The 16,303-nt window shown below is 34.2% G+C and overlaps 1 protein-coding gene across 1 annotated transcript; it reads right to left on the reverse strand.

The window, feature by feature from the left end:
* Window positions 1-1,886: 1,886 nt before the first annotated feature.
* LOC132599734 (carboxylesterase 15) lies at window positions 1,887-11,692 on the reverse strand. The gene is made up of 3 exons (XM_060312977.1): window positions 11,105-11,692; window positions 8,687-8,936; window positions 1,887-2,351 (listed from the first exon to the last, which is right to left on the reverse strand). The coding sequence occupies exons 1-3, from the start codon at window positions 11,532-11,534 to the stop codon at window positions 2,045-2,047; spliced, it is 987 nt and encodes a 328-aa protein (XP_060168960.1). The 5' UTR covers window positions 11,535-11,692; the 3' UTR covers window positions 1,887-2,044.
* Between the last annotated feature and the right edge of the window lie 4,611 nt (window positions 11,693-16,303).

Below are 16,303 nucleotides of genomic sequence, written 5' to 3' on the forward strand. Positions count from 1 at the left end.
GGAAAAAATAAATAAGATTTTTTCTCACAAAGAAAAGAAGCAAACTTACTGTGATATTTTGCCTTCCATCAGTTCCGAGACATTTGTTTCCAGGTTCGAGATTCATAACTCTAAATGTCTAAAAGCGTCCGAACTCTGTCAGGAAGGTCCGTAAGGGTTTTAGGAGTTCACTTGGCAGTTGAAAGAAGCAGAGGGTTAGAGATAATCGCAGAAAAATTCTATCTATTAATTCACATAAGGTAAGTAGTTACGAGACAAGTTCAATGCCTCCGGGAAGGGCATATCATCTTCCAGAATAATTTCTGCAGTGGGAACAATAACAAATATTTCCATCCAGCCTTTGTCATAGTCTTTATCTAAACCTCGCTTCGAGATAGTGATAACCCCACCTAGGAAAAATGTTAGAGTGTTAAAGGCTAATCAGATGCCTTAAAGTGAAAGGTAATTTAGTCTCATTGGCCAGAAACCGGACGCAAGCCACCACTCTCCACACTGATGGACCGACTTGAGCGAGGGAAACGTTGTAACACTTACATATTTCAATTATCACTGGGTCAATCACCGGGCTTAAGACAAGTGTGAACGAATAAGTGTATACGTTTGAGAAACCAGGCCTTAGGGTGGTAATGTCATCGTTCTCTCAAGGAATAATGATTTGACTGATGGTCTCCCAATAACAATTCTTTTGGACCGTCTCGAGATCAGAAGCTTGGACGAAGAGTGGTAGTTTTTACCATCTCACCAAGTCACTCTGAGTAACTGCAGCCCGGACGAAAAAGGTCATTCTTGAAGTTGTATGTGCCGGGAAGCATTGAAAAGGCGGTGGTCTGAGTTGGAACTTCTTCAACTTCGACACCGTTGCCGGCAGTTGTCGGCAGTGGAGCAGAGAAAGAATGAACATCACGGGCGGCGGAAGACGAAGGACGAGTTCTAGCTATGTTGATGTAGATTTAATTAATCACAAAATTTGCAATTGAGAGTAAAAAGCAAGAAGAAATTTGGCAGAAGAGAGTTTTGAATTAGAGATCGAAGAAAGTAAAAGAAAAATAAGAGGGATTAGGGGTTTTTATTGGGGAGATTGTCATCATTACAGAGACGGTTTGAAACTCGAACCGTCCATATTGGCTAACCACAATACGATACGTGCCCAGAACGTCAGTAATGAAGGGACGCACATCAAATCAGAGAGAAGTGGAAACGTTTCGTTTTCCCGCCATAAAGAGGAATAATTTTTTTTTTTAATTACAATGGGTTGAAGTTAAGATCATTTTCACTTTCCGGTCACATATTGATATTTGATCGGAAAGTGCGGGGACTAATCTGTATATGGTGAAAACTGACACTACACATGGAAGGATCTGGTGTTGACATGTGGCAAGCAGAATTGATCAAAGATGCGATTTAGTCAAAGACCAGGAGAAAGCCGTTCCATGCGCGACCAAAGCAAAGAGTCCAGATCAATTGTCTCAGAGCAGTTATAAGCGTCAGACTTTACGTATCCAGTTCGGATATACAACCTAACGTTATGCATTTTCAATTAAAGAGAATTTATTGATCAATGTTGTACATTAAGAGAGAGCAATTCACAGCCTTTGAATCCTGAAATGATACCTACAAAAGGAGCCCAACATCAGTGTTAGAGGGCATCCAATTCTAGCTTAACAAGTTAACAATCTATACTTTACACATTCTAGCAAAATAAAATCTGGTGCACTTACTTTTGTTTTGGTTTACTCTTTGTTCTTCAAGGCTTGAAGCCACTTCAGAGTCATCCCCATTGAGAGATTCCTCCGAGCCCATGCTATTTTTATTATATTATTACTTTACATTTACTTGATTTCATTCTTTATTATTATTTGTCATTTATGTTATTATCACTATTCATAACAAATCAATCCATATATCCTTTAAACCACTAAACAAATTCAACTCTACCTTTTGAGGATAGACTTAGTCTGTGTTAGTCCAATATTGTACTTAGTTTATCTAGCACTAACTAGGGTAAACCTTGCTAGCTAGCTCACATAGCTAGGTTCTTATAATTCTAACAAGAGGTCCTACACATGAAGTACTTGATCTCTTGCAAAACTAGATTTGCAATTTGTGAGAAAGGGTCATTTGTGAAAAAACCATGGTGCATTCCTTCAATCTCAAAATAGGCAACATCCTTGTTTAGGTCTTTCAACTTCCTTGCATAATCTTCAACTCTATCTTTGAGAAGTTCATTTCCTCCTACAATCACCAATAGTGGATCAAGCTTCATGGGCTCTAGTTTTGGGCTTAATGGCCCAAATGGGTTTGCCAATGGGTGATCTGCAGTAGCTCCAGTTGGAAGTGATAGCCTCCAAAACCTAATTTTGGGTTCGGCAAAATACATTATTAATTAGCCGATTATCGAGCATAATTCCAATGTAATCATATGTACCATCATGAAATTTCACATTGATAAACATATAATAAAGTATATGCATTGTACTTAAGAAAACCCAAAAAAAAAAAAAAAGAGGGAGAGGTTCTGAAAATAAGATTTCATACTCGGTTTTCATGACTTTAAGAAAAGAAACTAGTTTAAAACACAAATGATATGTTCAGACCTCTCTATATTAGTCATCCAATTCTATAACATTATTTCACTATAATGATCAAGTTTTCTTTGAAATCAACTTTCATGTTATATTATATTTTTTCTCTAAAGCATCTCACTATAGCAGTCAAAAAATATCTTATATGAAACTTAGTCGACAAAAATATACTACTTTTTCATTGGAATGCTATACCGGCAAATAAGAAGTTTCAAAAGTCTTCTTTTCTTTCTCAAACTCCGTGCCTAGTCAAACTATATCACATAACTTGGAACGACGGGAGTAATTATTTACGGTAACTACGAGTGGAACAAGAAATTAAAAGGTCGACAACTTGCTGCAATCATTCAAACTGTACTGATAAAATAAAAATGCTTTAAACTTCCAATGGATATGCATTAGATTCATTAAAAGGCAAATCTTCACATCATTTTTCATTAATTTAAACTTATTATATTTATTATTGTCTCATCGACATAATATGACAAGGAATGTGGTGCTTACCAAAATAATATGAATAAGTTAAGAGTCAACGAAATTCATCTAGCGCCCAAATTGTGCTATAATACATATCCTTAAAGCGTGATATTATATAACAACTATTGAGATAGAATCATTTTCCATTATCCAGTCCCAATAATGGGTTTGTCATATCGTAAACCTAATTGTAGATCGATACTGTTATCAGTAAATTAATAGATTAGATGGCTATATGAGGTGAAAATGGTCCTACCAAATCTTCTAAAAGTGGATCCTCTAGAAATTAGACCTTAAGGCTTGCCAAATTAATTAGATATTTATATTGCAACTTCATGCCACTTACCCAAAAACATTTTGGTTTGTTCTTTGTGACTATCTAGTCATGCTAATTACTCATGGTATAGAAAATAAAAGAACAAGTAAAAAGAAAATGGAGATATATTTTCTTACACCAATTGCGTCTCGATCAGATTACTAGTTAGAGACGAACTATGACCACACCTAATTTTATTTTAAAACCATCAACATTTTGACTCGCATTATATATCACTTATATATTCAATTACTAAAACAAAAATATACAATTGAAAAATATAGCTTGTGTTATTTATAAAGCAAACAAAAGTCGACTTAATCTTAGTAAAACTTTATCCAAAAAAAAAAGAAGAAGAAGAAGATAATTTCAAATCCAAACATGAAGCACCAAGAAAGTCTCATCCACTACTCATGGGGCTAACACTTGAAAGTTGGAAATGTCAATAAGTACTGAGATGTGGCCTCTAATTGATTTCCTTTTCCTCAACACCATAAGCCAACCATGAGTCAAATTTTAACATTATCTTTTGATGTAAATACCTTTTATTTTTTTAACATGCTATGCGTGCGTTGTCTTAATCCCACTAAAACTTTTATCTATCCTTATCATAATTACAGGGTTCTATCATTTTCATTCTAAAGAACCTAAGGTCCCATTCACACTCTTTCTCTATCCAATAATTTCAATTTGCTCATGCAAAAATGATTTATTAATGGAAGATATGGATGTATATCATTACTCATGAAAGATTTGTAAACAGAAAATAAGTATCACGGAAGGTGGGTTGTAAACCTTATTAAATATCAGAGTCAATGATCCAATAAATTTTACCTACTATTAGATTTGAACCAATGACTTCTACTATAGAGAAGTTTCTTTTAATCATGTTAAATATTTTAGCTTCTTCTTTTTGTACTACATTATCTTTTGTCGCTGTCTTAACTTTTTACAGATTTCTTGAATGTTCGATTAATTTTATGGAATGATTAATGACGTAAATATATAGCCGCAATTAATAAACTGAAAAGGGTCAAATATGCCCCTGTACTATCAGAAAAGGGTTAGATATACCCCTCGTTATACTTTGAGTCAAAATATATCCTTTCCGTTATACTTTGGGTTCAAATATACCCTTCTGTTATACTTTGGGTCTAAATATACCCATCCTCCGTTAAAATTATCCATAATGAACATGAGATATGACGTGGCACTGACAACTCGGTGAGGTGAACACCACATGGCATGCCACCTCACCACCGCAACCTATTTACCCCTCTGTTCCCCTTTTCCTTCCACCACTACCATCTCCTCCCCTCCACGACCTTTGCCACCATTAGCAACACCACACCACCATTTCCACATCATTTTATAGCCATTTACTAATATGTGCTTACGTGCCTAAATTACGTTTCCAGAGTATCCCAAAGTATCATATTCCCTATTGCAATTCGTCAATTTTCTGATAGATATTTAGCTTAAATAAAGAGAATATATATGATTCTTTCTGGACATTGGACTAAGCAGTGCACGGCTACAACAACATACTGCTTTCAATAAGTGATAAGTGATGTCCATTTTTTCCAGTCAGAAGAGTTTAACGAAACTCATAAACACTACAGTATAAATAAAATTGGTTCTCTTTTTATTTTTTTATAATAATAATAATAATAATAATTATTATTATTATTATAATAAAATTGGTTCTCTTTTTATTTTATTATTATTTTTATTATTGTTATTATTATTATTGTTATTGTTATTATTATTATTATTATTATTATTATTATTATTATTATGATGATGATGATGATGATGATTATGATGATTATTATTATTATCATCCTTATTATTATCCTTATTATTCTTCTTATTATTGTTATTAGTATTATTGTTCTTCTTATTATTGTGCTTGTTATTATTGTTCTTGTTATTATTATTGTTATTATGATCCTTATTATTCTTCTTCTTATTGTTATTATTATTATTGTTCCTTATTATTCTTCTTATTATTGTTATTAGTATTATTGTTCTTCTTATTATTGTGCTTGTTATTATTGTTCTTGTTATTATTATTGTTATTATGATCCTTATTATTCTTCTTCTTATTGTTATTATTATTATTGTTCTTCTTATTATTGTTCTTGTTATTATTATTGTTATTATTATTGTTATTATTGTTATTATTATTCTTATTATTGTTATTGTTGTTGTTGTTGTTGTTATTATTATTATTATTATGATTATTATTATTATTATCATCCTTATTCTTCTCCTTATTATTGTTCTTATTATTATTGTTCTTGTTATTATTATTGTTATTATTATTATTATTATTATTATTATTATTATTATTAATCTTATTATTGTTATTCTTGTTATTCTTGTTATTGTTGGTATTGTTATTCTTCTTCTTCTTCTTCTTCTTCTTCTTCTTCTTCTTCTTCTTCTTCTTATTATTATTATTATTATTATTAATATTATTTTTGTTATTGTTATTATTGTTATTATTATTATTATTATTATTATTAATCTTATTATTGTTATTGTTGTTATTGTTGGTATTGTTATTCTTCTTCTTCTTCTTCTTCTTCTTCTTCTTCTTCTTCTTATTATTATTATTATTATTATTATTATTATTATTATTATTATTATTATTATTGTTGTTGTTATTGTTGTTATTGTTGGTATTCTTCTTCTTCTTCTTCTTCTTCTTCTTCTTCTTCTTCTTCTTCTTCTTCTTCTTCTTCTTCTTCTTCTTATTATTATTATTATTATTATTATTATTAATCTTATTGTTGTTATTGTTGTTATTGTTATTATTATTAATCTTATTGTTGTTATTGTTGTTATTGTTGGCATTGTTATTATTATTATTATTATTATTATTATTATTATTATTAATCTTATTGTTGTTATTGTTGTTATTGTTGGTATTGTTATTATTATTATTATTATTAATCTTATTCTTCTTCTTATTAATCTTATAGCTTATAGATATTTTAGATCATAGTTTAAAGATCTCTTTCCATCAAATTGAAATTTTTTATGAGAAAAAGTTAGCAGGGTCTAAAGTTTTGAAGGGTTAGGCCTGGAAATGGTGGTGTGGTGGTGCTTATGGTGGCAAAGGTTGTGGAGGGGAGGAGATGGTAGTGGTGGAAGAAGAAGGGGAAGAGAGGGGTAAATGGGTTGGGGTGGTGAGGTGGCATGTCATTTGGTGTCCACCTCACCGAGTTGTCAGTGCCACATCATATCTCATGTCCACCATGGACAATTTTGAAGGAGGAGGGGTATATTTGAACCTAAAGTATAACGGAAAGGGTATATTTGGATCCAAAGTATAACAAGGGGGTATATTTAACCATTTTCTAATAGTACAGGGGTATATTTAACCCTTTTCCGATTAATAAATTTTCTGTGGATCCTTCATCGTATCCTCTCATTTAATTATACATTGATTAGTTGGTAAATAAATCAGGGGATTTCAATTAACTTGAGAAAAGAGAAAAACGTGCATGCTTATATAGATTTTGGTTCAAACTACGCAATAATTGAAAAGAAGAAACAAAAGTTGTTCTCACTCGAAAACAAGGTATCACATGAGTCACAATTTTAATTTAATTAAGAATTTATCAACGAACCAATTTTTGTATTTATTGGGAAAGGACTGTAATCGCGCTAAGATGATGTTGATGTAAAAGTAAAACCTTTCTCAATGACTTTATAGAATGTTGACCAAATACATTTACTTAACAATGCACTAAAATTTATGGGAACATTATTTTTCTACTCCCTCTATTTCCTTTTACTAGTCCTTTATTGACTTGAAACTGCACTTAAAAAAATTATTTATTAGGATTTTTTTTTTATTAAATTAATCATATTAACTAAAACAATATATCCCTGTGTGATCTCATAAGTGAGGTCTGGGGAGGGTGGGGTGTACACAGATGTTAACCCTATTTTTTGGGGTAGAGAGACTGTTCGATAGACCTTCAGCTCAAAAAAAGCTGTTTTAGAATAGATTTGACAAACACAAAAATAAAATAAAAATTATGATGAAAATATCAAAGAAAAGAAAATTATTGACAACAAAATATAGTAAAGATAACCAAAGTAAAAAAAATAAATATAATAATAAAATTGAAGAATAAAATAATGATATACTACTACTAATAATAATAGTGGTAAGGAGAATAGGGAGCAAATGAAGTGCTTTAAACTTGAATCATGCTCTCCCAAAGAAAAGAGAAATCACTCAACTACCTAGTGTAACCCTCTATCCTCATCTTCGACCTCTATGCTCTTCTATTTAGGGTCATATCCTCGGTGAGCTGGAGATAACGCTCCTTCACTTTACATGCGCAAACCACATGGTAATGGTAGTATTGAAAAAATAATAAATTTCTCTTAATTTGCTAAAATGGACAAGTAATTTTTTTTTTTATATACAAGAGACTAGTAAAAGGTAACGGAGGGAATATGTACAAATCCATAGCTTTTCTTTTTGAAAACTATTCAATCTTAATATTTTCATTTTAACCTTAATAACATGACTTATTAGAATCCGTTGATATAAAAGTTTATTTTTATTCGGAGTGAGAAAAACATGTACAATTTTTACCATTAGACATTTAAAGAGTAAATTTGCATTACTATATCTGTTTGACTTACATATTCAAAGCCTTGTTTCATTTCAAAATTTCGTGTGCAATTAAAATCTTTCACATAAAATGAGAAGGAAAGGAGTATTTGTTTTATTTTGAATATATATATATATATATATATATATATATATATATATATATATATATCCATTTGAAAAATGACAAAGAAAAATTAAGTCTGGTATCGACTGCTAAAAGAGACTTTCCATTTGGGATGAAAAATCCATTACTCTGAAAATTCAATTCTTGATACCCTGCTCTTAGTGGCCGTTGGTTCCTGGATGATGGTTAAAATAGTATAATTCCTGGAAGTAATTAACTAAATTAATTAATCTGAAATTCCTCATGCCCATGCAAGAAATAAATAAAAGGAACAAAGAGAAGAATAACTCCCTTTGTCCTAATTTATTTCCTTTTTAATCAGTCCAGAAAAGAATAGCACATTTCTACATTTAGTAACAATTTAATTTTAAACTTCTCATTTTACTTTTAGTAAGATGATTTATAGCACAAATATCTATTACTTATTTTGGATCACAAATTTCAAAAGTCTTCCTTTTATTCTTAAATTCCGCGCCCAGTCAAATACCATCACATAAATATTTGGACGGAGGGAGTAAATATAAGAAGAGTTCGTTCATTACCTGTCAAGAATTTCCATATTCAAGAAAGGTTCATCAGGTCCCTCTTCTTCAGACTTAGTCCTTAAACTTCCCCCAAAAAATGGTGCCATGAGAACATAACCACGTACTCTAACCGGTGCCAACTCGGGTGAGCCAACCCCAAGCCTCAATGCCAAATGGTGTGCCATGTTCCCACCAGATGAGTCTCCAATCACATAAACCCGTTCATAATTAATACTTTTATCCTTAATCCATGAATCAAGCGTAGTACCTGATAGACAGAACGTGTAGTAGAGCCTAATTAGTTTAGGATTAGTATTTAAATATTGACATAGCTTAGGATTAGTTATATTATTTCCTCTGTCCAGAGGCGAAGCCTGGATTTGAAGCTTGTGAGTTCGGGTTCTAATTCTTTATAATTACTGGGTTTTTAAATTAATAATTTGTACATATTTGGCAAAAAGTTTAATACAAATATATGGTTCGGACCAAAGCTACTGAGTTCGGCCGAACCCACGTCCGAAGGGCTAGCTCCGCCCCTGCCTCCGTCCCAATTTAAGAGTCTTACTTTCCTTTTTGGTTTATCCCAGAAACAGTATCTCTTTCTATATTTAGTAAGTTGAGAATTCAAACATTATGGATGACAAGTTTAAAACCACAAGATTCAAAAAACATTTTAGTACATTACATACATCTTTAATTTAGGATTGCACGATTTAAAAGTCTATTTTTTATTCCTTAAACTCTGTGTCCAGACAACCAAAAATACTTAAATTGAGACGGAGAGAGCACTAAGATTGGCTCTCAATCTAGAGAAAAGATATCATTTAACCCCTGAACTTGGCACGAAAACTCACTTTTGCAACTAAATTTAAGTTGTATTTGTATACCCCCCTTAACAACTTTCATTTCAATTATTTTCTACCCTAAAAAAATAATACCACTCTCACAATGTGAGGTGTATTACACTCGCGCCACGTCATTGCCACGTCGTTGCCACGTCATTGCCATGTAAAAAATTACCAACACTTCGTTTTTTGTTTTTCTTTTATTATTTTTTCTCTTTTCTCTTTCTTCTTCTTCTTCTTCTCCCTTTTCTCTTTCTTCTTCTTTCTCCTCATCCTCACCCTACTTGTAGCAATCACTACGCCGCTGCTGCCGCCACCCCGCCCAAAAAAAATTATTATTATTATCAGTACAAATTGGACAAACTGCCCTTCAAAAAAAAAATCATCACCATCATCTTTAACCCACCACCATCATCTCCCCACCAAATTTCATCCAATTTCTTCTCAAATTAGTCCCACTTACACTCAAATTCGTCCAAATTGATTGTTTTGGTTGTTATTGTTGGCCATTATTAGTTCGGACGACTTGCCCTTAAAAGAAAAAAACATCACCACCACCATCTTTAACCCACACCCACAACCACCACCATCATCTCCCCCAACAAATTTCATCCAACTCCTTCTCAAATTAGTCCCACTTACACTCAAATTCGTCCAAATTGGTTGTTTTGGTTGTTATTGTTGGCCATTATGATTATTATTAGCAACCTCATTTCTTCCATAACCATTATTCCATAATTTTATTTTCGAAAGAAAACAAAAATCAAAATCAAGAAACCAAAAAATGGTGACAATTAAAAGAAAAGACTGATAAGAATATATAGAGAAAGAGGGATTTGTGAAGAAGAAGAAGGAGGAAGGTGGTGGGGGCGGGGCTGTGGGGTGAAGAAGAAGAAGAAGGTGGTGGGGCCGGGGCTGTAGGGTGAAGAAAAATAAGAAGAAGGTGGTAGGGGCGAGGCTGTAGGGTGAAGAAGAAGGTGGTGGGGCGGGGCTGTGGGGCGTGGCAACGGGGAAGGGGGCAGCGGAGCTGTGGGGCGTGGCAACGGGGGAGGGGGCGGCGGGGCCAGGGGCGGGGGTTATGAAGAATGGGGAAGAAGGAGAGGATGAAGAAGAAGGTTGAAATAATGGAGAAGAAGAAGAGGAGGGGTGGGTTAGAAGAAGGGAGAAAGGATGAAAAGGTTAGGATTATGGGGCTCATCTTTATTTTTTATTTTTGTTTTATTTTTTAATTGTATATTATTTTTATTTTATTTTTTAATTGTATAATATATATATATATATATATATATCAACGGGTTCACTTTTTGTGCTGTTTACTCTCTTAATTTTTTTTTATTTTTTTATTTTTGCCACGTCAGCATTTGGGGGTGGAAAATAATTGAAATGAAAGTTGTTAAGGTGGTATATAAATACAACTTAAGTTTAGTTGTTAAAGTAAATTTTCGTGCCAAGTTCAGGGATCAAATGATGTCTTTTCTCCTCAATCTAAATAGATAAGGCATGACTATATAATGAAGTCATTACCTCAAGTAGAAAGGTGAAAACAGAAAATATAAAGAGTTGTTTTTACACTAATATTGTTTTATAATACCTTCTGACAAAGTCTGATTCTGCAGCCACTTGATGGACGCTAACGCATCGTCCATGGCAGCAGGAAGGCGATACTCGGGGGCCAGCCTATAGTCGGGAGCGATGACAAGGGCTTGGAGTTCAGAGGAGAGACGGAGGCAACAGTTATGACAATTAGGCCACGTACGTGAACCTACACAGAAACCTCCACCATGAAAGAAGTAGATGATTGGCAGCAACTTATTGTTTGCACAATATTTGGGTTTGTACAGACGGAGAGAGAGGCTGTGTTTTCCGTCGTAAAGGATGTCTTTCCAGACGACTGAGCCATCGTCTTTGATAGGAAAATTATCGAAGTCTATTTGGTCATCACTTGTCCGAGAAATGGAGCCATCACTGTAAAGTTGAAGGATACCTAAGCAGTCTTCTACTACATGAGGAACAGAACCCATATTCCTTTCTCACGTTTAAGTGTGTAACAACAACAATATACTCAGTGTAATTTCACAGGTGAATTAGAAAAGATAGAACGTATGCAGATCTTACCCCTTTTTTTGTTGGGTAGAGAGGTTGTTTCAGTTTAAGTATGTGTTTGTGTGAAATTTTTGGTTGGGTGATGAATAGAGGAGAGGTGAAGGAAATCTGAAAATGAGGACCATAAATAAGAAGCAAACCAAGGGATGTGGCTGAATAGTACTCCCTCCGTCACAAAAGATTGTCCTCTTTTGACTTGACACAAAGTTTAAGAAATAAAAGAAGACTTTTGAAATCTGTGGTCTAAAACAAGCTTAACATATTTGTGTGGCTGTAAATCATCTCATAAAGTTAAATTGTTTCTAAATATAAAAAAGTGACAATTTTTTTGGGATAACTAAAAAGGAAAGGAGGACAATTTTTTTGGGACTAAGGGGTTTTTGGTAAATTAAAGATGAAAATCGCCCCCACATGCAAGTATGAACAGTTTGTGGAACGCAAAATTTCTTACTCCATTTGTTAGGAAAGAAAATAGGAATTTTTCTTATTTTCCATTTGAGGTTTTTGTAAAAGAGAAAGTGGGAAAACAAGGCTGCTCTGCTTTACACGTGCGTGGCCCAAAAATGTGGTTTTGCAAAGTGGGTGTCAACATCTCCTTGGATTAATTTTAAGTAATAGTTCTTGCTATTCCATTCTATTCTATTCCTTGAATTAACTATATTTTGGGGTATAACTATTACCTCATCAATACAGGATTAGCATTTCAATGCTAGGTATGGTGTATTCAAATCAAATTGAATTTTCAATGTCTTAGGAACTCCTAACAAGGGCATGTGTGCATTTTAACGCCAAAAAATCTGGTCGTAACAAAATCGAAAAAACAAAGAGCAAGTGGTTTGCAGCGAAGCCGAAGAGTATTGTACTTTATAAAGGGATACTAGTGGGTCCGATGGCAATTTAGTGTCATTGTTCATGTTTTCTAATTGTCCGTGAAATCAAATGGGATAAGAACCAAGGCTACGGATGTAGACGGGTTTAAGTTGTGATGCTCAGGGAGCTCAAGGATAGTTGGAATGGAGTAGGCATTATAGTAGACAAGGAACTCAGGAGCAAGTAGTAGAAGTTAGGAGGGTGAATGCCATTAAGCTAGTTTTGGGAGGGCTTACATTTAACATAATTAGTGCTTATGCGCCTCAGGTGGGTTTGGACAGGGAGGACAAAAAGCGCTTCTGGGAGGAGTTGGATGAGGTTGTGAGAGGTATCCCGTAGACCAACAAATTTTTGCTAGGAGATTTAATGGTCACTTAGGAGCAACTTGAAGAGGTTATGAGGATGTACATGGCAGTTTCAGCTTTGGGAATAACAATAAAGGAGGAGTTTCACTTTTAGACTACGCAAATGCTTTTGAGTTGGTCATTGATAACTTGAGTTTCCAAAAGAAGAAGGAACATTTGGAGACCTTTCGTAGTGCGGTGGCTAAAACTCAAATAGATTACTTGTTCCTTAGAAAGGGTGACAGAGATTTATGTAAGGACTGCAAGGTTATCCCGAGCAAGAATTGTACAGCCCAACATAAGTTGGTGGTTATGGATTTGGAGGTCAAGAGGAAGAAGAAGAAGGGAGTTGCATATGACCAGCTAAGAATTATATGGGGAGGCCTAAATGGGTCACAAACTCGAGAATTGGGGAGAGGTTGGTGGATGTGGGGGCTTGGGGGAGTAGTGGGGACGCTGTTAGGATCGGGCTACTCCTATGCGCTTCAAGAATCTGATTCTTGAAACAATTTGCGTACGAAGGTAATACAACGAAAATAACAAACCCTGTTTGACTTGAATCTTCCTTTCTTTCCATGTTTGTGAGTCGTCTTTCTTGTCCTACTACAATGCCAATCTCCATATTTGTCAACTTATGGTATCTTGTAGAATATTACCATAATTGAAATCCAACTCTTCATTTATTAGGAATCAGTCAATATTCCGTCTTCTTCAATGCCGGTCATGCAATAACTTGAGTCTCCAGTTTCGTAAGGACCAGTTCCTTTGAGCAGTTCTTCTGAATGTTGTGACTTCTTCACTTAGTCCTTTAGAGCTCTGATTGGATATGTGGTTCTTCAAATGAATTCCTTTTTATATCTCCTATTGATTATCTCGGGTACATTTTTTGTCAAATCATCAAAACTTCAATGTAAAGCCTATGATTATTGTGCAGCAGCTACTCAATAATTTCCCTCCTTTTGATGATGACAAACACATAACATCTTCATATATTTCCATGGATATGTTTTCCAGCTTACTTCTTCATCTTTAGATTTGGATCAACTTCTTCCCTCTTAAGCTTTGCTCTTATGTTGATAATCTTCACCTTTAGAACCAGGTCCATGTTGTTCTAATACTACAGCTTCGTGTTGATACAACTAGGCTCACTACACGAGGTTTGTAAGCTCGCAGTAGTTCACCCTTGAGTTCAACAAGGTTTGTAAGCTCGCTAAGTCGGTAAGACTAAGTAAGAAGGATTACTTAATCTGTTGTAGGGACTAACCTTCCATTCCTTGGAACCCTATCGACAGCTCAATTGTACGATTAAACAAGTATGATGATTTGCTTAATCTACTCGGGACTTACCTTCCACTCATTGCAACCTGTTAGGTGGCTAGGTAGTATAGAACCTGTGATAATGATATGTTGTCCCTTGATGTGTTAGGTCCAAGTTCTTTTGCTCAGGACATAATGTTTTCCAGCCTTATCTCTCCATAATTTTCATTCCTTATAACTTTTCATCCAGTGCCTTCTAATAGGATTATTCTTTTACAAGTAAGAAACAGTTCCTTTACAATGAGTATCTCCTACATGGCAACTGGTATTTATGTATATATGTGTATATTGCAGCTTTCAAGTATTGGACCATCTTCAATATTCTATGGTCATGATTTTTCTGTGCCTTATATGTTAGTGATGTTGGCACATATTTGTATATATGAATTAAATCTTCCCCTTTTTGACATCATAAAAAATGATAAGCAAGTACAAGAGCTTTAACAACTTAATCTGGTTAAAATCTTAGAGGAATATTCGCATGCACCACTTTAAGTCATAAGACCCAAACCAAATGATTATGACATATCATTCTATACTAGTTGGAAATATGAATGTCAAATCCGCATTTGGTAGGATTTGGGTTTGGTATAAACTATGAGGGGATAGGGACCAAGTTCTTGTTAAGCTCAATTTGTGCAGGCAAGTCCCTATGTAGGTGAGTATATGTATCCGCTTTTGGTACCGTTTTCAATTTTAGTTCCCCTTCTCAATCATTCTCTTCCTCTTTTTTATTCATGCATACTGACTTATTTATGGTCAGCCTATTTTTGTTTTTTTTCCTGATTGAAAACTTCCTTCTTGTTAATCCCTTTACCCCCTAGACACTAACTCTTCCAATATTTTTCTATGTCCGATGTGTTTCTCTCCTTTTCCAGGTTCTCACTTCTATCCTTCCTCCTGGGTAACTCATTGTGTTCTACAGTAACAGATATTTCAATTTTTTTTTAGCATATATATGACTTTGAGAGTTTTCTATTGGTGATCATTAGGTGTGGGTTGAGATGTCTACCGACTAATAAATATGGACTTGCAAACAAGAAGGGGTTTTGTGAACTTGGGTTTTGGTATAAGGCAACACAAGTTGGCTTCTTTCTGAAGAGAATTTTTATGGCTGAGTGGGATGGACTGGCAGTATAGGCATATTTAAGAAACTTTCAATTGGAAAGAAGGTGCAAACTTGATAGTCATAAGAACCAAGTTATTTGACCAGTTTCCTCATTTTTGTGCTGTCTCTACTCGATGGTTAATGATATGAGTGTTTTAACCACTCTTCTTTTCATAGCAATAGGGAAGGACTTCTGTAACCAGTTCATCTTCAATTTCTTCTATCTCCTTAGCTGCTTCTCCTATCTATGCAGGTTTGTATTGTCTTCCTACTTTTTCAACACCCTTTTATTCTTTGGACTCGTCTCTGTGGGTGTTTTCATAGATTATCCTGGCTTGTATAACTATTATTCAGCATTTTCATGCACCAGGTTCCCAGTGGCGATAGTTGGGAAGACATGTCTTATCGTTCCTTTTGTATAGTGTGTCTCTATCAAAACTGATCTCCTTCTTCTTTTATGGGAGTTGTTATTGAGCAGTTTTCAAACTCCCTTTATACTAGGCCTTTGATGAGGGGATTTCTTTTTTCTGTTATTGCCATGTGTAGACCATCGACACATGTTTTTGCATCACCTCTCACAGACCTATTTTCTTGATTACATGTTGTTGTTACGGACCCTGTCTTTCTTGGATCCCTTTCTTCTGGATGGCAATTGACTTGGGCATGCTTCTATTTGATTTTTACCATGTGATGTAAAGTTATTTTAAATATATACTTTTCTCTCGGGGTGCTGCGAATTATCCTAACTTTTGTTTAATATGGTTGCTGTGATTTTTCGTACTTGTGAGTGATGGATACAAACACGTTCTTTTATTCTAAGCTCATGTTACTTTGGGAGTTTCCTTCTTCTTTTGCTTCTTCCAGCTTCTCCAACAGTATCTTATTTATGTCTTGCTCAACTTGTAGTTCATTTCTAAAAATTTTGAGGGTGTTATGTTGATCCCCTTAGATTGACCAGTTCTGTCCTTTATTATTGTAATAGTGGATTCCAGCTCTTCTTTCTCTCATTCTAATGTTTGCTTTTCATGGCTCATAACAAGAACCTGTT

The sequence above is a fragment of the Lycium barbarum genome, chromosome 6 (assembly GCF_019175385.1).
Source record: "Lycium barbarum isolate Lr01 chromosome 6, ASM1917538v2, whole genome shotgun sequence".
Lineage (NCBI taxonomy): Eukaryota > Viridiplantae > Streptophyta > Magnoliopsida > Solanales > Solanaceae > Lycium > Lycium barbarum.